General features: G+C 42.4%; 1 protein-coding gene across 3 annotated transcripts in view; it reads right to left on the bottom strand.

Annotated features, from left to right (window-relative positions):
* The window catches only part of LOC140685375 (deoxyguanosine kinase, mitochondrial), a 30,884-nt gene extending 8,997 nt beyond the window's left edge, over positions 1–21,887 (bottom strand). The window contains exons 1-3 of one of the 3 annotated variants that reach the window (XM_072937469.1): positions 21,690–21,887; positions 10,744–10,856; positions 1,661–1,848 (exon numbers count right to left, since the gene is read on the bottom strand). In XM_072937469.1, coding sequence (XP_072793570.1) covers positions 1,661–1,848; positions 10,744–10,856; positions 21,690–21,831 — 443 coding nt within the window. In that variant the 5' untranslated portion in view covers positions 21,832–21,887. Of the gene's footprint in view, positions 1–1,660; positions 1,849–9,238; positions 9,333–10,743; positions 10,857–21,689 lie in introns of those variants that run through there. The other 2 variants (XM_072937470.1, XM_072937471.1) reach the window with 2 other exon arrangements.
* Positions 21,888–27,333: the final 5,446 nt, after the last annotated feature.

Genomic DNA, 27,333 nt, shown 5'->3' with positions numbered 1-27,333 from the left:
TCCTCCTGTCATCCACTCTCCCAAACAACCCAGCTTCCTCCTCCTTTGGAACACCTGTGACACAGCCTCAGGGTTCCCTGTTAGACTAAAGTCACCGTGAAGGCAGAGACTGGGTCTGTTTTGCTGACCTCTGGAGCCTGAACACAGGCAGCATTCAGTGAGAATCTATGCTGAGCAAATGAACAAATGAATAAATTTTTAAATGAGTGGAAAGGCTTTAAATTATCATCATGGATTAGAATGTGTAATTAGTTATCCTCTCTGTCTCAAAAATGCCCCCTCTGAAAAAAAATATAGGATGTTGTAGATCCTTATAGTGCAATCCTCATCTCCTCCTTTACAAGTACATGTTAAGATCTTGCAACTTCTAAACAAAATATTTCTATCTCTGAGGGGTCTCTCATGTGCCTGCCTCACTAAAGGGCTGGAAATCAAAAGACTGATGGTGACCACTTCCAAGCAACCCACATAGTTATACACAATGCATCTTCCTAATCCGAGAGGCGCGGTTTGGGAGAAGGGAGAGGAATGTAGGTAGCAGTATGGCCAACAGTCAAAAAAGAACCCAAATCTACAGCCGAACCATTTATAATTCATATATTTAGCTTTTAAAAAGAGCCGTCTCTCTCTTGGAGTCCAGAGAGAAGGAAGCCTCACCTGGAGGGGTTGTTCTTATTTCTGGAATGGTTTTTAAGTAATGTTTAAAAAAATCACAAAACACTGACAAATGTACCCTCAGTTTTTCCCTCCAGGAGGCTTTATGGGAGCACTCACAAGTAGAACTAGTTTGTCTAATTTGGAATTACATGGATAACCAATCTAGTGTCCTCAGAAGTGAATGGACAATACAAATGTAGCATCTTCTATTTTGATAACTCAGAGGGGCTTAAGATAGACCATCGTGCTTTAAGCCACCATTTCACTGACACAGGTCATTCATGGCCTTCAGATAAAAAAACCCCCAGCAATGTCCAGGTCAAGGCACCCTTACTTCACCTCCGAGTGGTGTAAACACAAGTCACAGCCTGGTCATGTGGCAGACCAGGAATCCCAGAGCCCAGAGGGACTAGCTCCTCTAGAACAGATGGGCTTAGCTCCCCAGCTAGCTGCGAGCCTTGACTGGCAGCGACTCCAGGGGGGGTGGTCCAGCTCAGGGCAAATGTGCAATTCCTACTCAGGAATCCTTTCTCGAAGAATAAAAAAAGGAAAAACATATTTCTCCTACCATTTTAAGAACACAAATTTTAATTCCGTCTGCTTTTTTCTCAAAGGTGATCACCAACCACCGATTCATTTGGTTTGCTTGAAGATACTCTGCTACTTAAGTGTCTATTCTGTGCCTTTTAGCATGTAATGGTTACACTAGGTAGCTACCAGCCTGCTTCGACGTTGGAAAAGAATAAGGAAACATAATCAGTGTCAATATGAGAAATTAAGTGCATTCAGTTTATGAGAAACACAATTTCCTTTCCTGACATATATGGGAACTCTGTGAAATTTGTAAGTCCGAACAAATCTATATAGTGTTGTCTTTAAAAAGAAGACAATTTTCCCAAGTATAATTTTCAATGAGCAGAGCAGTGCAGGGTCTGAGCGAGAGGAGAAAGCATGCAGGGCTGAGCACGGAGCCCGTGACTGGCGTGGGGTCTCAGGGTCTTACCTGTCACTGTACACAGACCTCTCAAAGATCTGTACCGCCTTGTTGGCCTCTAAGAGTTTCTCAGGTAAGGGCTCCAACTGTACTTTCAGGCGGCTCATAAAAGAAAATGTCTGGAATGTGTAGGACCATCGTGCCGGCTTCTGGTACATCATATCCAGCAAGTTTCCGAGATTTGGAGTTGTGCCGGCCTAGAGGCAAATTACAAGATGGAAAATTTCCTAGAAGGCATGAACCACCTCCAATCCCCACCCCCACAGGTGTGATAACCAGTGAGAGAAGCTATTATAAAAGTTTCCGTCCACTAAAAAGATACAATCACACCCCTTAGCTTAGTCAAAAATACATCATCAAGGAAGAGATCTTCCTACCTTATTAGACAAGACTCTGACAGAGGGAAATGGCACACCACCGTCAATATACCAGAGAGACCAGAGGGAGAACCACACAAAGGTTAGCACAGTCACTGACTGAAGGGCTTGCAGAGCAGGTCGGAGGAGGGGCTGACAACCAACAGCCTTCTAAACCTCTCCTTGGAGCAGAGCACTCTGTTGCTTCTCTTCTGAGCTTCCATTTGTGGCTATTTCTTTTTAAAACTTCAACCCAGACAAGAGAGTAACATTATTTGAAAATCAAACCAACCAAATAGAGTGCTCTCTCTCTTACAGCAAGGCTATAATTTGTTAAGCAAACAAACAAATGAACAGACAAAAACAAACAAATCTCTCCTCCTGGATTCTGGAGACTTTACGAAAGGCATCTGAAAACCCACTTACTCAGCAGCTGCAGGTGGGAACATGTGTTAAGATACTCAGGAACCCTGGGTTCTTCCCCTGGGCTCTGCCACTGACTCAGTGCAAAAGTGAGTTCTGAGCAAAGCATTTTGGATCTGCATTCATTCAGTCACCATTAACTGAAGGCCTGTGTGGAGGAGACACTACATGAGCTAGGTGCTATAAGGGGTACAGAAAACAAAAAATAAGATTTATCTCAATGTTCACTGTGCTCTGTTATCTCATTTAATCTGCAAAAACAGCTTCATGAGGTAGGTACTATGGTTACGCACATTTTCTTGAGAATATCCTCTCAGAAAGGCTAAGTAACTTACTTGTCCAAGGTTTCGTGGTGAGTAAGTGTCCAGTGGACACTCAAACCTGGCTTCCTCTAACTTCTTTATTCTAATACTTCTCCATATTAAGGTGAGCGAGACATGGCTCCCAAACGCAAGGAGCTCATAATGCAAAAGGAGAGGGGTGACAAAGATACAGACAGCTAGACTATAAAGCAGAACACAGCACGAAGGGGCGATCATGTATGGTGGAGGGAATCTGAGAAAGTTTCTGGGAAAAAGTGGCATTAAGCTGGGAAGTGACATGGAATTTCCACAGATGGAAATAGGAGGAAGAAGAAATCTTAGGTAGAGACAAAAATACAGGAGTGGGGAAAAGGGTCAGACAACCAATGGTCCAGTTTGGCTAAATATCAGGCCTGCCTGGATTCCAAAGAAGGGTCCGAGCCCTTTGGAAGGCTTCAGCAGGCAGAGCAGAGAGGTTCACAAAACAGTCTCCCTCCTTCCATCCCCTAACACACACACATACACACACACACACACACATACACACACACACACACACACACACACACACACACACACACACACACACACACACACACACACACACACACACACACACACACACACACACACACACACACACACACACACACACACACCAGCCTCACAAATGGCCCCTGGCTAAGAGCTGGAGGTAGAAGCAGGGGACAAATTTGAAGCTACTCGAGTCTCTGATGGTGTCACTAGGGAGCCCCTGGTGTGTAGTGTGTGTAGTCCTGACACAGCGCGGAAGCCCCCTATGTGGGCAGAGGTACTCGGTTGACTGGGCGGGGGCTTCTATCAGCAGGCTGCGGGCTAGCCGAGGATAAAATATCGCACAGAGGCCTACAAAACAGCTGAAAGAACCCATCTCAGCGACAGAACGTATGCAAACAACCCTTCAAACATTTAAACAGACAGAGGGCTAATCACTGGATGTGAAAATACCCAGCCACTCAAAAGGAGAGGACCAATCCACGTGCTCAGGACAAGCAGCCTCTCAGGACACAGCTGATATGGGAAACAGGAGAAAACAGAAAAAATCTCAATGAGATTCACAAGACTAACACATTGGTAAAACAGGCTATTAAAAAAAAAAAAGAGCAATAGGAAAAGAACATTCTTAGATGGGAAAAACGCAGCTGCCAAAACAAAACACCCAATGAAGATGGTAACCATCAGACTAAACTTCAGTCAACCTAAGCAGTGACTGTCACATAGATACCAACTCAAGAAAATTTCCCTAAACTAAGAGGAAAAAAAGCAGAAAATTATGAAAGAAATGAAAAGACACACAGTTTAGGAGACCCAATACACACTGTTGCATAGTGGTAGGGTATTTTTTGTTTTTTCCTTTCTTTCCTCTGGAAAGACACAGCAAGCCATAATGTCACTTGTGTCCTACCTTACAGCAGGTAATACAATTCTGTATCAAACAACTTTTCAAACAAGGGCTAAAATGATACCTCAGATAAAGCTACCCACTCAGAGGAAATAATTTTCCTTCTCATGCAGTTAGAGTCCAATACAGGGACATGTCACCCCCAATAAAAAAGAGATGAGCAGAGGAAGACCACTACTCGTAAGGTATGTGATGCCCTCTCATCAAATTTCACCATCAGTGAGAATCACTGTCTAACAGAAACATGGCTTACCTCCAAGTATTTTAGAACGACAATGAAGTTTAAAACCACGGGATGACTAGGAGTTACAGTCGTGGGAACTGATCAGATAAAAAAGCAGCCAAAATCAAAGAAGAAAAATTAAAGAAAATCTCTGAGGTGTGAGACTTTCCATCTAAGAAATTCACTGAGTCACTGAGAAAAGATTTAATATAGATTTACGCATATAGTTCTCTCTCTCTCTCTCTCTCTCTCTCTCTCTCTCTCTCTCACACACACAGGTACCCACGACCAGACCTATCCTGGCAAAATGTGAACAATTCATATAAGCAAAACAACACAAAAACCTAAGGTGGAGGAAAAGCATGAATTATCTACATTTTTTTTTAAAGATCAGAACCATATAATACTTCCCTACAAAAGAAACTGAAGACATATAGACAAGCAATCACTCAGAAATGATACCACTCACTTTCCAAAAAGTTTCTCTAAAATATATTTCAACCAATTGAAAAATGAATCAAAATAAAGAATCAAGAAATGGGAAGAAGTTGTAACAAGAAAACAGTGGTCAGTGAATGACCAGCAGAACAGAGTTAAGTATAAAGTAACTACTATTAATGTGATTAGGAAGTTTACTGCCAATTTCTACTGTTAAAAGAGAAATTTCACAATATAGAAACACCCTGGATCTATAAAATTACAGATTTCTATAATCTGGGGGATGGAATCGGGAGAAAAGGATTATAAGAAAGTAGTAAAAGTTAATTTTTTTCTTTCACAGAGACTTCACTGACATTGATAGATAGGTTCAAACGTGTGTGTGTGTGTGTGTGTATATATATTTTAATTACAGTAGAATTGATTTACAATCTTTTATTAGTTATATCAGGTGTACAGCATAGTGATTGAGAATTTTTTGCAGATCTTACTCCATTACAGGTTATTACAAGATGATGGCTATAATGCCCTCTGCCACACAGTATATCCTTGTTGCTTATCTGTTTTACACATAATAGTTTGTATCTGTTAATCTCATACCTCTAATTTGTCCCTCCTCTGGTAACCATAAGTTTGTTTCTAGATTTGGGGGTCTTAAACATGTATATTTTTAACTTAAATGTTTCCACTGGTGGAATAAAAATAGTAAAGTTTCCATATGAATGAAGGAAAAAAGGAGATGAAAGCACAAAATAAAGTGGCAGGAATAAATTAAACATCGTCATGATAAACGGGAAAAAAATCTCAGGAAAGGCAAACCCTGGGACTGGGTGAAAGCTAAAAACCCTGTTCGTAAGAGAAATACCTAAAACAAGATGACACAGATGAACTGCAAACAAAGGGACAGCAAGCTCCACCAAGCAGATGCAAACAAAAAAGCAGATGTGGCAAAGCCGTATTGAGAGAAAAAGCAGTAAATGCTACCAGAGGGGTTTTTAACACTAATAAACCAATAAAAACTTCACAAAGAAGTCATGAACCTTTTCACATGAATAAAGCACTAAAATACAAAAATATAGAGCAAAGCCAATTAAAAATACAGGGAGAAACGAACAGAACACAGTAAAAGCTCAAAACTTAAATACACTTCTCTAAGATTTAATAAATAAAAGTAGACCCCAAAATGAGCACTTGGAGGATAAGACTCTTAGTCATTATTTTTCTCACATATCTGAAATTGGGATACATCTTACAATGCTTATTAAACTTAACAGACACTTTAATTATTCCTTAGAAGTGTTTACTAAAATGATTATGTGTCTTACACAAAATGGCATTTTAGAATTTGTAAAATATGTCACTTTAAACTCCATACCTTACAGATAATACATATTCTTCTTAAAAGTCCATGGCACACTTACCAAAATGATCATACATAAACCATGAAGAAATGCTCAGTAAGTTTCCCCAATTAAAACCTCTATAAAGGCAGGGAGGGTATAGAGCTCAGTGGTAGAGTATGCGCTTAGCACGCCATAAAAAAAAATTAAATTAAAATAAATACATAAATAAATCTAATTACCTCCCTCCAAAACAAACAAAAAGTTTTAAAACCTATATAAGCCACATTGACCATAACAAAATAAAATTAGAATTAACAAAGTAATAAACACCCAAAATCTACTCAGAATATGTAAAACATTCAGAGTAATTCTTGAGCAAAAAATAAATCAAAACTATAATTATAAACTCTAGAAATTTCAGTTAAAATCTCATATGTTAAAATCCAGAAGACAGAGCCAAAGCTTATCCCATGAAGAAAATTTCCAGTTGCAAATGCTTTTATTACTAAGGCAGAAAAAGGGGGAAATACACAAATCAATCATTCACACTAAAGAGCTTTAAAAATGCAAATAAATCCTGGGAAGTAAATAAATAAATTTAAAGATAAAAATGAACAAATTAGAATGTAAGCCCCCATAGAATTAAAAAATAAAACCCATTAATTGGGTCTTTTAAAACAGGACAAACAGACAATCATCTGTCCTATCTATCCTTCCCCAAATAGTCACACAAATAAGCAACGTAAGACAAAAGACAGTAATTCTGGACACAAAAGAATTAAAAGTATAAAAGAATACATGTACTGATTTTACACAATTAAATTTGAAAATCTCAATAAAAGGCTAATTTCCTAAGAAAACAAAATGATCAAAATTGACTCAAGAATGTGGGGGAAAAAAACACTAAATGATAACTGAGGAAGAAACAGTTGTCCAGTAACTATGAATCCATATAACTTTAAAACTGATTTCTATCATACCCTCAAGGAATAGATGATTCTTATGCTAAAAATCATGTAAAACTTCTCAATTTGTTTTCACAACCATGAAGGTAAAATCCGTCAAAAACTGGACACACAAATATTAATACCGTTAAATTTATAAATATACATGCAAAATCCCAACTGAATGGAACAGTACACCATGAATGAAAGGGTTCATTCTAGGAATGTGAAGATGGCACCATTATCAAATCTATGACTAATACTAAGAGATATAAAAAGAAAAGAAAAATCCCATGGTTACCTCACTAGATGCTAAAAAAGGCCTCTGATGAAAATCCAACATCTGATGCTGATAAAAACAGTTAATATCCTGGTAATAAAAGGGTACCTCCTCCATATGGTTTACTGAAATGAATGACAATCACAGAACTCAACAGTGAGACATCAGAGGTAGCTTCACTAACGACAGAAGAGATAAGGGTGACTAACACCACTGCTATCATTTAACACTGTTCTGGAACTTCTGTCCAATGAAAGGAAACAGAAATGAGGTTTGGATACTGGAAAACTCTTGCAAATGATTAGTATTTAGAGAAAACGATTATTTTCTAAAACCTCAAGCAATTAAGCTAAAAAACTAATATGAAAACTAAGGCACACAAGACAAATACAACAATCAACTGCTTTTCTTTAAAATAGCAATAACCTGTTTGAAAAAGGTGATGGGAAAACAGATCCTAGTCACAGTAACAAAATACAAAATCACTCAGGAATAAACTAAACAAGCCCACTGCTGGGACACAGAGATAACTAGTAGGGGAAATGAGACTCCTGTAACTTTAAGGTCATATAAAGAGTAAAAGCTTAAAAGCAAGAGAAAGAAAAGCAGGTGCATGTTTTTATAATCTTGGGCTGTGAGAGGTCTTTTTAAACTTTAACATCAAAGGTAGGAACTATAAAGGACAAGACAGATCTGATCATATAAAAACTTCCAAGTATCATACTACAAAATATATCATATGTAAATATAAAGGAAAAATGACAAACTGGGGAAAGTATTGACAGAGTTAAGATACATAATATACAATGAGTTCTTATGAAGTCATTATAAAAACCTGAAAATCTCAATGGAAAAAAAAAGCAAGAGGTTTGAACAGGCAGTTCAATAAAGCATGCTAATAAATGGCTGATAAAAAAGTTCATTTCACTGGCAACCAAAGAAATGTGAAATAAAGTAACACACCATTTTCTTGCCTCTCAAGTTAGAAAAGATGAGGGGAATGGGTACAGTTCAGCGGTAGAGCACATGCTTAGCATGTACAAGGTCCTGGGGATTGAACCATTTAAAAAAAATAGTAATAATAATTCCTTAAAAAAGAAAAGATGAAAAAAAAACTCCCAATGTTGCTGAAAGTATGAGAAAACTAGTACAACTTTTCCAAAGGAAAATTTTGTTAAATATAACAGAAGTCAACAAAACATGTAATTTTTGGATATCAAAATTCTAGTTCTAGATTATGGTTCTAGATTACCCTCAAGATTTAGCTATTAAAAAGAAAAAAAGATACAGCTACAAGGATATTCATTGTTGTAACAACGTTTATAATAAGGAGAAATTAGAATACTAAATATTCAAAATAAGACTACATAATTAAATGATAGTAAACCATATTATGCAGTATATGGCAACCATCAAAATGATGTTACTATGAAAGAAAGATGTTGTATATCAAGTGACATGTAGGTGACAATCAGGACTTTTGTTTTAAAAAAGGAAATGTATGTATGTTTGATACATTTATGTAAGTGTATGTAAATATATATATATTTTCTCCTCTGTAGAAAGAAACCTAAAAGGACAAAAATGTTAGCTGTACTACCTCTGGATAATAAGATTACGGGAGCATCAGTTATCTATTTGTGCCAAAATTTAGTGGCTGAAACAAAAAACATTCATTATCTCAAGTTTCTGTGGTAAAGTTATTTGGGACACAGCTTAGTGCTGGTTCTGCCTCAGGGTTTTCGATGAGATTTCGGTCAGGATGTTGGCTGAGGCTACAGTCATCTGAAGACTTGACAGGGGACTAATGGATCTGCTTCCAAGAAGACTCACTCACATGGCAGCTGGCAGGAGGACTCAGTTCCTTGCCGTGTGGGCCTCTTCATAGACAGGTAATCTGTATGACCTGGCAGCTGGCATCACCAGAGCCAAAAGTAAAAGTGATCAAGCAAGAACAAGATGGAAGACACAATGCCCTTTATGACCTACCATAGAAAGTCACACACTTTTAACCCTGCTACTGTGCATTCATTCGAAGCAAGTTACTAAGTCCAGCCCACACTCAAGGGGAGAATTAAGGGCCACCTCTTGGAGAAAAGAGTATAAATCCCCACAACAGGTGACCTGTGCGTACTCAGAAAAAGATAATTTATTTTCTAAATAGAAAAGTTAATTTCACAAATACACACACACATACATATACACAGAGACAATTTAAAAAATAAACATCCTCAATAAGTATCACGTGCCTGCCAAAAAAGGTAACACAATCCTGAGTTGGAATAACAGAAAACGGCACCCGGAACAAGTTCTATGATGCTCTGTACTATTTAGACCACATTCGGAATGTCCTGTCCAGCTCTGAGTACTACTCTGACTAAAAGCTAGGTGCGAAACTGACAAACTGGAGTGCATCACCTAGACAGAGTAACTTGAGAATGAGGACTAGTCTGGAGGAAAATGGTATTTGGTTTCAAAAAGAGAAGACTTGATGGGGGAGAAAAAGCAAGCCTTAGAAATACATGAAGGGCTGCCATGTGGAAAAGTAAAAAGACTTAAGAGGCACAACTTGAACCAATGAGTCAGAGTCACAGGTATGCAAAGTGGCTCGTACAGGAAACTTTCTAACAATAGGTTGTTAAAAACAAGAACGAGGCACTCAGTGAGTGCTCAGTGACTGCGGGACAGTCTGTGGAGACTGAGGCATGGTGCTGCCACTCCCCCAGCTCCCTCTAAGGTTCATGTCCAGCTGGTCCTTCCCTGCTCACAGTGATGTGGCTGGTGTTGAAACCAACTCTATAGCCTCTCCCAAAGCAACTGACCTGACACTCGGGCCTAAGCCACGAGGCATAAGTGAAATGCACAGTGCTTGGGACAGGTTATTGCCTGGCACGTAGTAAACACTTCATAAATTTAGCAATTATTTCTGCATTGCCTCCAAATGTGACAAGATGCTCGCTAAGGTCCCTTCCAGTTTCTAAGACTTCACAAATATGTTAAAGTCACTATAGTTAACTATTACTCCTGATGGTCAATTTCAGTAATAAACTTAAGGGTAGGAATGGCAAAATTAATCTTCAAAGTCAGGTTGGCTGGACATGCTTTGGGAAACCACAAAGAACAGAGGCATTTATGTAGACATGTAAAAACCACAAAAATCAAAACTAAACAGATTTAAACAAGTCATCTTCTCTGGTGTACACGGTCCTTTCTGGAATGAAAGGTTTCTTTTTTTAAAGGTGATTCAGACTGGACTACTTAACCTACTCAGAGCAAATTACATTATTACAATTAGTTTATTCACCCGTGCCTGCCAACTACCCACCACAACTAGAAACTTACTTTTTGGGTTCCAGCAGCCTGGACATTCTGCCATGTCGCTACGGGTTCTGTAGCTACGTGCCACTCTGGGTAGGTTTTCGCGAGTAGCTTCACAAAGGTGGACTTCCCCACAGCTGCAACGCAAACAGCATGTATTGGGATGCTTCCTGAAGCAGGGCCGCAGGAGAAGGCTGCTACCAAACTGCCACAAACGCCCGACTCAAGGGAGTAAGTACCGGTTTTTCCAATTTCAAAACTCAGCAGCCACATCACTGCCAGACTGATGACAGATCAGGCCATGCTAACCAGAGTTACCTTAATGCAGCCCATGGGGAGGTGGGGAATACCTCTAAGATTTGATTTGTAATTTTAATGTCCCAACCTTCCAGAGGCAGAATCTTTAACAACAATAGAATAGACTTTCCAGGAGGGTGGTATAGCTCAAGTGGTAGAGCACATGCTTAGCATGCATGAGGTCCTGGGTTCAATCCCCAGTACCTCCTCTAAAAATAAACAATTACCTACACCCCTGCCAAAATAAAATAATTAAATAATACAATAATAAATAAATAAAATATTAAAAAACGAATAGACTCTCAGAAATAGATGAAATCAGCTACATATGTTGTCAAGCTTAAAACAGCCCTATTTATTCTGTGACAGGGTAAAAACTGCAAGTCTTTCAAGATAGAAAAAATGAAGATAAAACCCTCATTTATTCAACAAATCTAGCCAATATTCAGGGAGCTATTATATGCACTCAGGACTGTCCAGCCCTGGGGATACAATGGTGAACCAAACACAGGATGGATTTTGCCCTCACAGAGCTCGTATGGGAGATAGACAGTAAACATTCATACGAGTAACTAAGGAATTGTGTTAAGTGTTAGAAAAGAAAGAAAAGTGCAGAACTGCTCTACTGTAACTCAGAAGATTAAGGATGCTTCCTCTGAAAAATGTCATCTGAGGTGAGACCTGAAAGATCAGGATTGCCAGGCCAAGGGGTAGAGGGGGAAGGCAGAGGGAGAAGTGTGAACAAAGGTCAGGAAAAGAGAAAACGTTGTGCACGACAAGACAGAAAAGTCTGTGGCATTAAAGCACCCACTGCTGCAACAGGGTGGTCAAGTGAGAGAGAATGAGCATGGAGAGGCAGGAAGGCAGGCTGGGGCCAGCTCACACAGGGCCTCACAGCCGCGGTAAGAAGTTTAAATTCCATTCGAAGGGCAATGGGAATTCGGTGATGATGGGTTTCAAGCAGGGAAATGACAACCTTCCATCTCGTTTGTAAAAGACCACTCCACCAGCGATGTGGGAATGGACTGATAAGGAAGCAGGCAGACCAGTTAGAAGATAACAGGAGTTTGAACCAAGGTGATAGCAGAGCAGGAAGAAAGCAGTGGTTGCTGTGAGAAATGCTTTAGAGATGAAATTAACCTAGTACCACGATATTCAAGTTATCTTTTCCCATTTACACCAATGTCTAGCCCATACCTTAAGTTCCAGACTCACCATCCAAGAGCCCTTCAGACACTTCCACTTGCATGTCCCACAAACACCTCAGTCAATATGGTCCCTAAGTGAACTCATTATCTTCTCCAACAGAATGAGCTTCTCCCGCATCCCAACCTCCGGGGTTGGCAGCACCATCCACGCAGTCAGGACTTCTTCCTCCTCTGCCAAACCTCTAGCAGCCACCAAGTGCTTTTGAACCTGCCTTCTCAATTTTCTCCATCTGTCCTTTTCTCTCTATTCCCACCTCCCACCCAAGGCCAGGATCTCATTTGTTGCCTCTCCAGCTCTGGCCTTGCCCTCTTCAATTCATCATTCACACTGCAGACACACCAAAAACTAAATAACACTGCTTAGAATCCTTTGGCAGCTCCCTATGCCTTTACAGGAAAACTCAAACCCTTCAGATGGTCTACAAGACACATCAAAATCTGGCCTCTGCATAAACCTCTCCACCTCAGCTTCCCTTCAGGCATCCAGAGCTCCCACTGGACCAAACTCCTTGAAACTCTAATCATGCCATGCTGTCTGCTGCAAATGTGATTTTGCATATGCTTTCCCATTTCCTGGAACAGCGATTCTTTTCACCTGGCAAACTCCTACTCAATCTTCAAGATTTTGCTCAGATGCACCTCCTGTGGGAAGCCTTTCAGGACCCTGACACCTCTAAGTGGGACCAGCTCCTTTGCGCTTGGCCTGGCATTCTGGGTAAGACTCCATCACCCACAATGCAATTCTGTTTCTCTAGGTAGAAGATGGGGCTCCTCCAGGGCAGGAGCCAAAGCCCAGACTAATGACATGGCTGAATGAATAAAACACATAATATGTTATTAATTCTGGTTCCCCACGAAACCCACATTGGTTAAAAACCAAAAAGTGAACCTTAACAGTGCATTTGGAGCTCAATCTCCCCTATCAGAGATGATCTTTCTCAAGTGAATTCTCCCCTTAGGAAGAACCCAAATGGAACCAAGAGAAGGAGAGGGGAGGCACCCTTCCAGTCAATTCTATCAGCCACCCATGGTTACTGATCGGGAGTAAAGAGATGTCTCAGCAGAAGAGCCCCACACATCCACTATGTGACATTTATCACACACCACCTCAGCTCCTCTCTGAACACACAGGGTCAGAACAAAACAGAAATCTGTGTATTTTGTAGTCACGCTGGTCTCTCAGTCCCACCTCCACCCAACTCATGTGAGTCTTTGCACATCTGCTCAGCCTCTGTTCCTCCCACACTTCAGCGAATAAATCCCTCCCCCCTGCTCTGCTAGGCCTGTGTCTAAATCCTTTCCCCTACCAAGCCTAAGGCCCACCTCTTTCCTGAAATTCAGAACTTCTCTAGCTCACACCAAATTCCTACCATGTTGGGCAGTTGAATCAAACAAGAAATATTCATTAACTCCCTCTGATAGGATTAGCTTTTTGTTTTTATCGTCTCATGGGTCTCACTTTTGGTTTCCTAATAGGATCTCAACCTCTGAGGCTGGGTCCCAGGAATCCACACCTGTAAAGTATGCCCCAAGGAACCCTGATGCGCACTTACATTTGAGATTGCCACCGGAACAATCTGATCACAACCAACACAGGCGGTTTTTTAAAAATATAGGTTCCAAACATCACATCCCAAACTACTAAATAAAACCCTCTGGGCTTGTCATGGAATATCCAACAGAGTTGTAGGAATTAAAAATTGATGGGGTTTGTATATTATCAGATACCTGCCTCCTCAGACTAGACCCTAGTTTAAAATACTTAGCACAGAGAGTCAATATTTAGAATGCAGGTTGCTGATTAAGCCTAAAACAGGGTCTCTGCCTATCAGCTGAAAAACTGTCTCAATTAATATGAAAAGATGAAGGTAACTGATTTGTCAGATGGGTGGGACTGCATGGTTGTTAGAATTACTTAAATTTTTTACGGTTAAAAACAACTACCTAAGAAATGATTGCAGATGAAAAAAGGACAGGCCCTGAGGGTTAGGGAGTGCCAACTTCACCTCTGAGATCAGACACTGTTAGTTCATCTAAGGGCAGTCAGGGCTCTGAGAAACCGACTCATGCCATTTAAACACACAAAACCCGGAATGCCAACAAATCAGATGTGATGGGAAATTGCAGTTCCAATGACTGGAACAATCACACCAGGCAACACCCCCACCCTGCACACCACTCCCCATTCCAAAAATGGCTTTCCCCACTCTGGAAAGCCGGTTGAGTAATGAGAAGCCAGCTTCAGCAAAGAAAGACAGTAAATGGGGGCGGAAAGTCCTAGAAGCTTTGCCATCCATGTTGCCGGAGGGCTCGGGGAGCCTGGGTAATTTACCATAGGGCAGCATTTCTTAAGCTGCATTCCAACAGAACTTGGCTGAACCAGGCACCACCCAGATATGGAATAATTATTTTAAAAAATAATTCAAAATTACATATTTATCTTAAAACTAGACACAGCATAACTTTTTTAAAGCTATGACACATGATAATAATAGCTTTTTTCTTCCTTTTAAGGCTTTAATTTTTTTTTTTTCTAAGACAAATGTTTTAAAGTACTCCCAGGGGTTTCATAAGAATGGTGTTGTCTGGTTCTCCACTGCTACACGGGCCTCCTCCTAATGACCAGAATGTCTGTGTCCACCAAAAGTCCCTCTTCCTCAGGCAGCACTGGGCAAACTGACAAATGCCTCCCTTTGGTGGTCTCCATGCACAGGACCAGCCTCTTATGATATTGTTATCTCAGACTTATCACAATTTAGGTCCCAGCTTAACTGTTCTCTTTCAATATACATTTTAATATCATGAAATTTGGGAGGTATCAGATCTCGTAAGTAGCATCAAACCTTCCCCTAAGGGAAAAAGGATGCAAGGTACTTAAAGCAAGTTCACACCAATGTGTTGATTTTTATTAGCACCAAGATTGTCATTCCACAAGATGGACCAGAGTTCTGTTGCTAATGTTCATCTTTTCCTAAATCATGCTTTTTTTCCCTCCCACAATTTCTCTGTAAACTACGATGTCTGGTATAGCTACATGATACTAAAATCTAGTAGTAAGATAGTATTTGATATAACACTCAAAATAATATATTGTTTTTAATTTAATGTAACTGTAATTCACGGGAGCCTCTTAAGTATACCATCATCTCCAGGCATTTTCTCCGCCTGAACAAGATGAAAAACCTGGGAAAAAATCCAATCTAAAACTTTTTACCAAAAAGCCAACTAAAGTAGTAAATATAAAACTGCCTATCTTCAAACCAAAAACTTCTTCCAAAGAAAATTCAGAGTCTTTATTTCGGGAACTATATTTGCATTCATTCAACCAACAGCTGTTTACGGAGTAGTCACTAATGGTGGGTACTATAACTAAAATGATGGAGTAGGCTGAGATGCTGCCTTCAGGAAACCTGTACTGAGATTAAGCATCCAGGATCAGGTAGGCTCTGAGCCTAAAAGCACTCTGGGGGAAAAAAAAAAGCACTCAGCGGAGTTAAAGAAACTTGATACATTTTAGCCTTGATTACTCTTCTTTTCTCTTCTTTTTTCTTTTCTTGGGAAACTGTTAACACAAAGAAGTTCCTCACAGCTTCCAGACTACCAAACTCCTGCGTTCAGCATGAGGCTCTAATCGATTTGGAATGCCCTCCCCACCTCTGCCCACCAGTTGATTCATCCTTTCACTGTCGCCTCCTCAGTGAAGTCTCCTTGAACTCTCTCCAGCTCCACCTTATCCCTGGGCAAAGTTAATTACTGCCTGCTCTGCTTTACCAAGGCATCACACTGTAATTATTTGTTGACTCATCACTCTCCCCAGCTAGGCTGGGAGCTCAGGGACTAACTGTTTCCTTGCATCCTGAGTATCTAGCCAGGTGCTAAGACTGGAGATGGATGGATGGAGTGAGGTGAATCACAGAAACAGAGAATCCAATATACAGTGTTTGGAATAAATAGGTCTCTTTCCCCCACTAGGATTCTTGTCCAATTGTTTATACTTAATGAAAGTAAAAGATACACATTAGTGATGTTAAATCACTAATTTTGAATGCTGGAGGAAATGTTATTAGGGAACTCCTCCACTGCTTTATGTACAAGTCTCTAGATGGCAAAAGTGAAGTTTCCTCTTCTCTGTCAGACCTTGGAAAATCAAAGTGAAAAAACCAAAAAACAGTCGGAGATGCCTCACTAAGAATAATTCAGATTTGTAATCATAAAATAATTTACTTTGGAAGGTGAAAATACACTTCAGTGATGAATACACTTAAAAGATAGGCTAGGTATTTTATTTTTTAGATTGTAAGCGATTCTAGGTTGCAAGCATTTGATTTTCAATCACACACGGCATCTGGCTTAGTAACTCACGCCAGGTGCCATTAGTTGCTACCTCACTGACCCATCTTCCTGTCTGCTGCTGTCTGCACGTGCAGGATCAGATGAACAAGATTTACAGCAGCAGGACTACAAGAAAAGGTCCTCTACACATATCTAACTTCAGCTGGGACAGGGGTTCACCTTCCCCTGTTCAGATTTTCTGAGTGGACAACTCTCTGATTTGGGTGTGTGTGTGGAGGGGTGCCACCTGTGGTTAAGAGAACACGATTACTATTTAAGAAGTTTAATGTATTTCCTCTGTGGACAGCAATGACTAACTTCCACAAGGATATCACAGCACAGAACTCAAGCATCTGGTAAACACTGAATGAGTGCAACGGGCCAGGCGTGGGTTAGGTGCTGGTGATACAGAGATGAGCAAGACACTAAGTGGCTAACCCAGGGAATATGCAAACAATCTCAACAGGACGCAAGTGCTGCAGCCGTTCTGGGCACAGAACGTTACGCGAGCACACAGAGGAGGCAGTGATCAGTTCTGTCTGGGGAGAGTCATCAGGCTGTGTGGGTGATAGAGAAAAACATAACAGGAGATAAAACTAGAAAGAGCCAGATTAAGGTCCCCCAGTCCACTTCTCATTAGTCACACTCTCCTTGGGCAACTGTGTTCACTTCCAAGGCTTCCACAACTACCCCCACAAGTCAACAACTTCCATATCTCAGATCCTAGCTCCAATCTCTCTACTGACTTAGGTTCTTCTTCCGGTCTGCCTCAGAACAGCAATCTCTGTCTGTCTCAGAGCCACCTCCTACAAAATGTATCACTCTTACCTCCCCAGATGTCCTCTTCCTTTATTTCCATCCTCGGTTCTCAGACTCAGTGTCCAAATTAAACCTCCTTATCCCCTGCCTCCAAGGTGGCCACCAAGCCCCGTTAATCCCACTTCCAAAATCTCTCTCAAACCATCATGTCTTCTCTGTCCCACCATTCTCTGTTCAGGCCTGCACCTTCCCTCCCTTCAGCTATACAACAGCCACAAAACTAGTCTATCTACTCCAAACTCTATTCCTTTTCATTCATTCAACAAACTGGATGCAAGGCAGTATGAGTCCTGCAGCAAACAAAACACACAAAGTGCCTGCTTCATGGAGCTTTCTGTCTATTCGTTCATTCTAGCCAATTTCCTCTTTAAGATTAATCTGGACCACGGCATATACTGGCTTCAAGTCTTCAGCAGCCTCCCACAGCCCAAACGAGAAACCCCTAGCTGTTCAACATCTGGCAAATCCTCCCCTTCCAACTTCTGGTTCTACCGTCCTCTCTCAGGCCCTTTAAACTCCAGGCACAAGATCGATATTAAAACTGCATGTTTCAAACAAAACAAAAAACCCCTGCATGTTTCTCCAGGCTCTGCACTGGCAAGTGTTACTTCCTGTGCTTGGAACACTCTTTCCTTGCGGGTAGGAATTCCTACCCCAGAGATTCTGAGTGTCCATGTCCAAACCTAGCACTCATCACATGCTACAGAAATTATGTTCAGAAGTCTGCTCCTCCCACTTCACTGTGCGGATACGAGGTGGCCCACATCTGAGTCCACCTGCACAGTAGGCACTCAGTGAGCCTTGGATGTGTGAGAAAGCAAGGAAGAAGCACAGGAATCTGGGAAGGTTAAGAAGAAAAGGTCAGGAAAACTGTGAGAGGCAGCTCACACTTCACCTGATGGCCTGACAAAGTACTCACTTGGTGAAGTGCTTTGTTCCTCTCTGGGCTCTGAGGACAGAGCTTCCTTTGCTGTTCCCAAAGTACAGGACAGAACACCTTGAAATAACACCCTCAGGCAGGTAGCAGGACCTTCCCGTCTCATTCCTTTCCATGTTTCTGATTTGGCTTTGGTGACTGGGCTCAGTTTAAATTCAAGACCACTGAGTATAAATGGGTCCTTACTGCCACCCAGCAATTCTGCATTTCTCCCGCTCACTCTCTAGACTCTTTCATGTCTTTCCTCTCTCCTCACACTCACCCTTAGCTGATTTTTCTTCCAGTTTCACTGAGAAAACGGACACAACCAGACGATCTTCCCCAAGGTCCCGCTACACCTACTTGAGTCAGTAATCACTGATGCTGGCGCTCCCCCGTTCCTAGGGAAACTGTGCTCCTAGCTAAAGCCAGCCTCTCTCTGCTTGGGCAACAGGTTCCACTCCTCCTTGCTTACTGAAATCACTCTGGCAAGTCTTTCCTCTTTCCTGTTTTACTAGTTTTTTCCTTCTCTATCAGCTTACATGATCTAATTCCTCTTACGAAAAAGAAAAAAAAGAATGAAAACAACCTTCTCAAACCCTCTTCTCATTTCAGCTACCACCCTGTGTCTCCCCTTTCTAGAAAAACTTCCGAACAGTTGTCTTCACCCACCGTCTCCAGTTCCTCACCTCCCATTCTCCTTGAACCTCTGCCAATCAGACTTTCACCCCTCCCGCTCCTATAATTGTTCAAGTTCACCATAGAGCTCCATTACTTAAATGGCATTATAGTCCCTGCCCCTGGACACCATTGTCATGTGGCTTCCAGAACATCATTCTCTTTTGGTTTCTCTGCTATCTCAGTGGTCATTCCTTCTCAGTCTCTTTTGCTGGTTCCTTCCCCTCTCCTCCATCTCTCTAATCTTTGTGTGCCCAGGATGGAATCCTTTCCATCCACACACGTAGGCTCCTGGCTTTAAATACCATCTACATTTATTAACTCCAGTCCAGGGAGAGTCTGAACTCTGGACTTATATACCCAGCTGACTATTCAACAACCCTGCTTAGATCTCTAAAATGCGTGTAAAAACCTAACGTGCCTAAAACCCCAAACGTGAAACGACCCTCTGGCCTCCGGCTGTTCTTCCCACTCTTCCTCATCTAAGAAAACTGGAACTCCATCTCTCAAGTTGCTCAGGCCAAAATGATTGGAGTCATCACTGAGCCCTCTTTATCTTCTATGCCACTTTCTTCTTCTTTTTTTTTTTTTTTTACTTTAAACAAAGAAACATTCTTATTCAAAAAGTTCTGATTAGTATCGGCATTTGGCATTCAGGACTTCCCTGAATCCTCCCAACAACTGCCGGAGGGCATTACTATGGTTAAAGTCACATTACAGGTAGAATAGATACTTAATTTGGCTAATGTTCCACAGCTACAAAGTGAAGGGGCTAAAATCAAGTTCACACCTGGCTTCCAACATCTTCTCATTCTGCTGTAGACCAGGCGGGCTCTTCTTTCTCTGGTTTTGTTCCTATTGATCAATGGTGTTTACTTGGTTAAGGGCTGCAGGATAAATAGGCAACATTCGAGGGATCCTGGAGGGTCATGTATTGATTTGGTCTTTACTGGACTCTCCAAAGGATGTTTCCCCAGTGCGCCTCCTCTCGGATAATCCGACCCACTCAAAAATCTGCTGGTCTTGGAGGGTCTCCTGGGGAGTTGGGGGGGGGGTGGTGGTGGCTGCAGCTCACTCTGTGGACACAAAAGCTTGTGGGGGCATAAGAAGCACTCATCCCCATGAACTCTCCTCAAGATTGACATCACGCCTGGATCATCAGCACCAAGATTCCACATCTTTCTGTGACCAAATTCAGTGTGCCTACTTTAAATATAACTAGAATCTAATCACTTCTCACCACCTCCATTACAACTCGTCATCACAACAACTTCCTGACACCTTCTATTTTCAACATATCAGCCAGAGTGATCTTTTTATAATCTAAGTCAAATCACGTCACTTGACTGCTCAAACCTTCCAACAGTTTCCCATCTCAGAGGAAAACTCCATGATGGACTACAAGGCCTACACAATCCAGCCACTCCTCACCTTCTGACCTCATCTTCCCCCGATTCCCCCGTGCACACTCCACTCCAGCCACAATGGCTTTCTTACTGTTCCCTGAACACACTTCCCACCTCAGGGCCTTCTCACTTGGCCTTCCCTCCACCTGGAAGATTCTTCTCCCAGTCATCCACATGGTTCACTCCCTCACCTTCTTCAGGTTTTTGCTCAAATATCACCTTCTCAGTGAGGCCTGTCTTGATTACTCTATTTAAAAACTGCAACTTCCCTCAACCCCTCATCCCTGAATTTTCTCCATCACATTCCTTACTATCTCATCTACTGTTCACTTTGCTTAATTCATGTTGTCTCTTGTCTATCTCGCTCTACTAAGAATTCCCTGAGAGCAGAGATTTTTATTTGCTCTGTTCACTGCAGTATCTCTAGCGCCTGAATATGGAAGTCACTCAAAGGGCTATTTGTTCAATGTGCCAGAAAAGAAATTGTTTGTTGCTAGAATGTTTTCCACACTTAACACTTGCTAATCCCTTTTTTTGGGCTCAGCACCTTGGCAGGTAAAAGCCTCAAGTCAGACTGTAGTAACATTAAATTGAAATGTTTTGTTTTCATTTTTTTTGATTATTTTTAAGATACTGCGTCTCTATTCTTAGAACAGTTATTCTTAATATAATACACGTTTTAAAGCTTAACAAGTGAGCACCTTCTAAGAAAAACGCTAGAAATTATAGTGGGACTAGCAAAGAGACATAGCAAAAACAGTGAAAGTGGTATCTGAACGACTGAAGGTTAGGAACTATCTTAGGGTAGGGCTGCCTATTCTAAGATAAAATAAGGACATCCAGTTAAATTTGAATCTTAGGGTTTTTTTAGTGTATGTTCCAAATATTGCATGGGACACACTTACACTAAAATATTATTCGCTATCTGAAATCTTATTTTAAATGCGCATTTTTTTTCTCCCCTAAATCTGGCAGTCTTATCTTAGGAGAACAAAGAAATCGCACCCTGTTCCTTATCGCTTCCATTTTGACCTATCCAAACTAGCTAGCTCTTGTCCTATCTACGTACTGCGTGGCATTTAGGCCCCAGTAAACGTGTCCCTGTGGGAGCGTACTGAGGCCTGACGTCTGTAAAATCAAAGAAGCAAAAGCCCACATTGCACCTTGTGAGGGGAAAGGCCTGCCAGCTCAGAACAAGCAATCCGGCCGCATCAGGCCGAGAGGGAGGGGGTTCGGGGCCCACCTCCCTCTCCCAGCCTCTCAGACACTTGTTCTGTGGAGGCCGAAGCTTGGCAGCTACTTTGCGGCCCTTACCAATGTTGCCTTCGATGGAGAGCCTTCGGGGCCCGCGCCCCGCGTGTAGACCCCTGGAGGGGGGCATGCCCCCGAGTGGGCTCTGAGCCACGGACTTGCAGGGTGCTCGCAGCAGCCTTAGATAGAGCCGGCCCACGGCCATCCCGCCCACGAGTCACGCAGCGATCACTTCCGCCGAGAGCACTTCCGCCCCCGGTACCTCCGACGCGCTTCTGACGTCAGGCGATCGCCAGGCAGGAAGTGGGTGGGGTTGAACTAGCTGGAAGGGGGAGGGGGCCAAAGGGACCGCTCTGTTCTCGCGATGTTTGTAGGAGAGTGTTGCGGAGAGAAAGCCGAGTGTGAGGTGCGGGAGGAGTTTGTTGACAATTGGAGTGGCCGCCGCGCGAATCTCGCCTTCGTTTCCGTTCACTGCCCAAACAACATTTAAACAGAGACATAAGCTAGTATTTCCATCACCTTTGCACTTTTGTATCATTTTAAAATAAATTTCATAACTAAAGACAAATAAAAATAATTGTAATTTTAAAAGAGTACCTCCCCTCCCCGCCCCAAGTGTTTGTTGTCTGGTTTTTAATTCTAATATGGGGAGAAATTGGACGGTTTGAAGGAGGAAAATGACTCAACCTGATGATTTACACAAACTGACTTTTCCCCAGGCCCTGTAACTTGCGGCACAATGCAGGAACCTTATTGAATAAATTAATAAATTACTTCATCAATTACACCCCACCTCTCATTTTGCCTTTTGAATGAATAAATGTTCGCTCAAGCGATTTGAATAGTAGCCAAAAATTGTATAAGGATAAAGAGGGTGGAGTCTCAGGGACAAGCGTGGAAGTCATTTAAGCCATCTAAGATTGGATTCTGTGGAAGTGAACAATAGTAGGGGTGAGGTCTGGGGTGGGGCGGCTGGTGGGGATTAGGTATGGGATTTGTAAAAGCTGGAGAAGAGCCAGGGTAGAGAGAAGCTTGGTGGTGTATATAAATGGAGTGCAGCTGTCGGTGGAGAATTGTGTCCTGCAGAGGGATGGGGACAATTCTGAGCTGCTTCCACCAGGTGAGGCCATGACTGGCTTTGTCCTGCTACACCCCATGGTCATAACGACTTCAGAATTAAGAATTTATGAAATGTTGTCAGAGGGTGCTTCCTTTTTCCCTGCTTGACTTCCACAAGAGTCAAACCAGGAGTCAACAGGCAAACCGGCATTCTGGCAGCACTCTTAGATGGGGGAGATTTGAGGAAACCAATCTGATTGCAAGAAGGGTTGGGGCGGGGTCAGTGGCTGGGACAACTGCTTGTAAAGCAGGCACAGGACCTTTTACTTATATTGTTGATTGTATGGGATGGCTGAAATGACATTCATATATTATATTAAGCACAATCTATTAAAGAGTAGATTGTTAGTTTATTTAGGATAACCTAATGGAGTGCTAATCAATATTGGAACAGCTAAAGTCTGTCCCATTGCTCACTCCCATAGTCACCTCTGTGTAAAAATACTACTTACATTTCTCTGTCTGTACAAACTTGGACTTGGGAAAATATTCATCCAAAAAGTTTGAGACGCTCTCTGTGTCCCTACTGTCTTGCTGCCTTCATTACCATCAGGGTCGCTGTGACGGTTAAATAAGGAAGTTGTGGGCAGGTTTAGATGAAGAAAGGCAACTAACCTGCTCCTAAAAATTAGAGCTCCTAAGTCACCTAAGGGTGGAAAGTATAGCTCAGTGGTAGAGCACATGCTTAGCATAGGGGAGATCCTGGGTTCAATCCCCAGTACTTCCTACAAAAATAAACCTAATTACTTCCCCCCTGCCAAGATTAAATAATAAATAAATGAAATATTTTTTTAAAGTCATTTAAAAGCCTTTATAGTGAAGTATGATATGTAGTGGAGAAAGTAACATGTATTATAAATGTACAATTTAGTGAATTTTTCACAAACCGAGCACACCGTTACCCGGATTCAGATCAAGAAATAGTGCGCGTTACCAGCATCCCCAGAATCCATTTCCCCTGCCAGTTACTACCCCCCAGAGGTAACTGATAGCCTGACTTCTAACAGCAGACTTCAGTTTTGCCTGTTCTTTACATAAATGAAATCGTATAGTGAGCACTTCTTTCATTTAACATAATATCTGTGAGATTGATACATGTTATATATGCAGTCATAGTTCATTCATTCTCGTTGCTGTATGGAATTCCATTATGTCACTATACCACACTATATTTTATCCATTCTACTCTTGATGGACATTTGGGAGGTTCTAGATTTGGGCTACTATAGATACCATTACTACGAATATTCCTGAATATGTCTTTTGGTAAAGTTAAGTATGCATCTCTCTTGGGCGCATGCCCACAAGTGGAATTGTTGTATGATGGGCTATATGTATGCCCGGCTTTAGTAGATATCCCCAAGGAGTATTCAGTTCCACAGTGTTTGATTGTATCAATCGACAGTGCCACCATCAGTGAGTGAGTGCTCTGCTTGTTCCACTTTCTTACCAACAGTTGGTATGACCAGCTTTTTAAAATTTTATTCATTCTGCTGGATAATGGTGTCTTGTAGTTATAATCTGCATTTTTCCAATTTTTAATGAAGTGGAACCTTTTTTTCACATGTTTATTGGCCATTTCAAGGACCCCTGTTGTGGAGGACCTGTTCAAGTCCTGTACCCATTTTTCTATTGGCTCTGTCTTTTACTTATCATTTTTTGTATTTTCTGCACATGAGTCCTTTGTGAGTATTTTCTCTCACTCTGTTCCTTGCTTATAAAAGCTTTTACATTTTTTTGGAAGTAGAGTGTTAAAAAAAGTAAAATATCTTTTGCCTGTTAATTATCCCAATACTAGGGGTGATCCTTCTATTCCTCCTTATTTCTTTAGGCTTCTTTTATTATGTTCTACCATGCATAAAAATTCACTATCTTTCTTGGTCATAATTCCAAATTTCCAGGAGAGAGACTCTGGTCCAGCCTTGGCCAAAACATAAAGTCTCTAGGGACAAACATGAATGTTGGAGCCCCACCCCCAATTTGCACGAGGAAGGAGGGTGATTAAATGGATTGTTGGGAGCAAGGGAGAGAAAAAGGTGGTGATCAGTTCCTCCTGGAAGTGGTAAGCGGGACGTTTTCATCCCATCTCAGGTTCTGGCCAGAAGACAGAAAGTAGTGGCACGTTGATGAGCAGAATTACATCCCATTTATCTGGAGGAATAAGCCACTTCCTGCTCCTGGGGGATTATCAGAAATCAGCTGGAGTTTATGAATAAGAGTTGATGTTGCCCCACGGGGACTCTGGTCATTCAGCACCCGTTCCTTCATCCAGTATTTGCTGAGCATCTGCTGTGTACCAGACACTCTGCTTAGTCCTTGGAGGGAGCTCGGAATGAATGACTACTTTCAAATGTGTGTAAATGCTGTTGTGACAAATAAAATACTGATCCATATCACCAAAATGCTATGCAGCCACTAGAAGTGGGGAGATAAACATACACAAATGTGACCCGGACTTTCTTCTGCTGCTTGTTGTCTGGTCAGTTAGATCCTCATTTCCATCAAAGATATTCAAAGGTACTGGATCGTGCTAAATCAATTCGGTTAAGCAAGGAAGTACGCTTCCGGAAGTACGCTTCCTGAAGCCCCTTCCTGACAGGGCTCTGAGTTAGAATTGGTCAAAAGAGAGCCTGGGGCGGATTTGGAAAGCAGAGCGGGAGCCTCAGCCACTCTGGGGAGATCTCCCAGATCAGATATTGTGACACACAGATGTGCCCACAGATGGATCCCCGCTAGCCCTCAAGGCCTAGGGACTCCTCTTTGATTGTCCCACTGTTCCCGACAGACCTTCACCTGCCCGTCTTGTCCCACCTTTGAGCAGCCTCATTCCTGTAACCAATCCCTTATTCCCCCATAATGTGTGTGGCGGCTCTGCTCCCCTGAATGGCTCTGACTGACATACTTTGTCGTAAAAGGAAGCATCTAGGGTCTGGTTAAGAGCATGGGCTCTGGATTCAGACAGCTGGGGTGAGGACGGAGCAGGGTAATCCCTGTGCTGCGTTTAGCACAACGCCTGCCCCAGGGGTACCACCAACAGACATTGCATAATAAGTAATGGCTGCCTTCCGCTTGGCCTTCAATGCCGGGGTTGTTCTTTCTATTTATCTTTAATTTACTGCCCGTTGATTTACACTCCTCAAGCCACGTAACCGATCCATGCTCTCCCCCTCCGTCAGCACGGAACTCAACTTCAGCTGAAGAATTCTCAGATAACACTTCCCTAAGTGGGGTGAGACTGGGTCGTGGAGGTGGGGAACAGATCAGACTCCCCTTCTTGCTCCACGTGGAGATCCCGCCATGCCCCTCAACATCAGGGAGAGTCTGTGCTCCACTCCTCTGGCCGTGCCTGCGTGTGCATCCTACCTTCCCCGTGCCTTCTCTCCCAATAGCCAGTGTCTGTGGCTCTTTGCGGGACTGCCCTCAGCCTACTGGAGCCCTTTTCCTGAACAGGAGGAAAGTCTGGGACTTCCTGTCCCCTGGGAAATGCCTTTGCCAGTCACTGATCCGTGACTGGGAAAGCGGGGCTCACTGCCTGCAGACAGGTTTATACTCCAGAGATCCCTGGTGTGAACGAAAAATACAGCAGCCATATCAGCAGACAAAGTATGCCGGAGCCATCAAGTCACTAGTGGCTGCTGCCTTCCCCCAGTGAAGACAAGCCCGCAGGCCAGCCTCTGCAGCCACTCACAATGGTGCACTGAGGGGACTCAGAATAAGAAAGGACAGGATACTGGCCCTAGATAGCTAGGTGCTTGTCAAAGGAATGAATTCAGTGAGCCCAAATGTTTGATTCCCTCCCATATATAGAAAAGCACTACATTCTTTAACTTGAGATGCCTGGTTTTCTTTAGTTAATGAGTAATCTTTTAATGTTCCAACCACCTGGTTTTTGTTGTAAAGCTCCTATATATCCTGGCTCCTCCCCTACCCCTTCAGAGCAGCCCCTCAGAGCCATCTGGGAAGCTGTCATCCTGGGCTCGAAGGGGTTCGTGTTCTCAGAAATGTCCGCCAAATAAAACTCTCAACTTTTAGGCTGTGCATTTATTTCAGTCGACATTGGGGACCAGGCTGAAGCCATCTCTGTGGGACTTCGTCCCCTCTCCTGCCCTGTCTCTCCCACTCTGCTCATTGGTTTCTCCTGAGACCACTTCCCTAAAAAATCACTTGCATGTGAGTCCTCATTTCCAGGTCTGCTTCTGGGAAACCTGTCCTAAGACATAAATACTGTAGGGGTTTTTGAAAAGGTGCTTCTCTACCCGACCCTTGGGGGCAAGGGCAGGGGTGGTGGAGGAGGAATGTCTGACATTGAGGTCCATGTGCTTCCACTGGGCTCCACTGTCTCCATATAGGTGCGGCTGGGAGGACCAGGTGGGTTCTGCTCAGAGCATCAAGGATGGGACTTGGCCGGGTGGAGAGAGTGAGGGTACACCAGGCAGAAGGGAGGACCTAGTTCTGCCATTAACTAGCTGGATCATTGGGTTAACTAGTAAACTAGCTATAATTGTGGGGCTAGAAACAAGGTGTGAAAAGCCCTTAGCATGGTCTGTGAGACACAGCCCAGGAAAATAAAGAGCCCCAGACAGAGAAG

The sequence above is a fragment of the Vicugna pacos genome, chromosome 15, assembly GCF_048564905.1.
Source record: "Vicugna pacos chromosome 15, VicPac4, whole genome shotgun sequence".
Taxonomy (NCBI): domain Eukaryota; kingdom Metazoa; phylum Chordata; class Mammalia; order Artiodactyla; family Camelidae; genus Vicugna; species Vicugna pacos.
The sequence above is the reverse complement of the archived record's forward strand: the minus strand, read 5'-3'. Positions and strand labels throughout refer to the sequence as shown.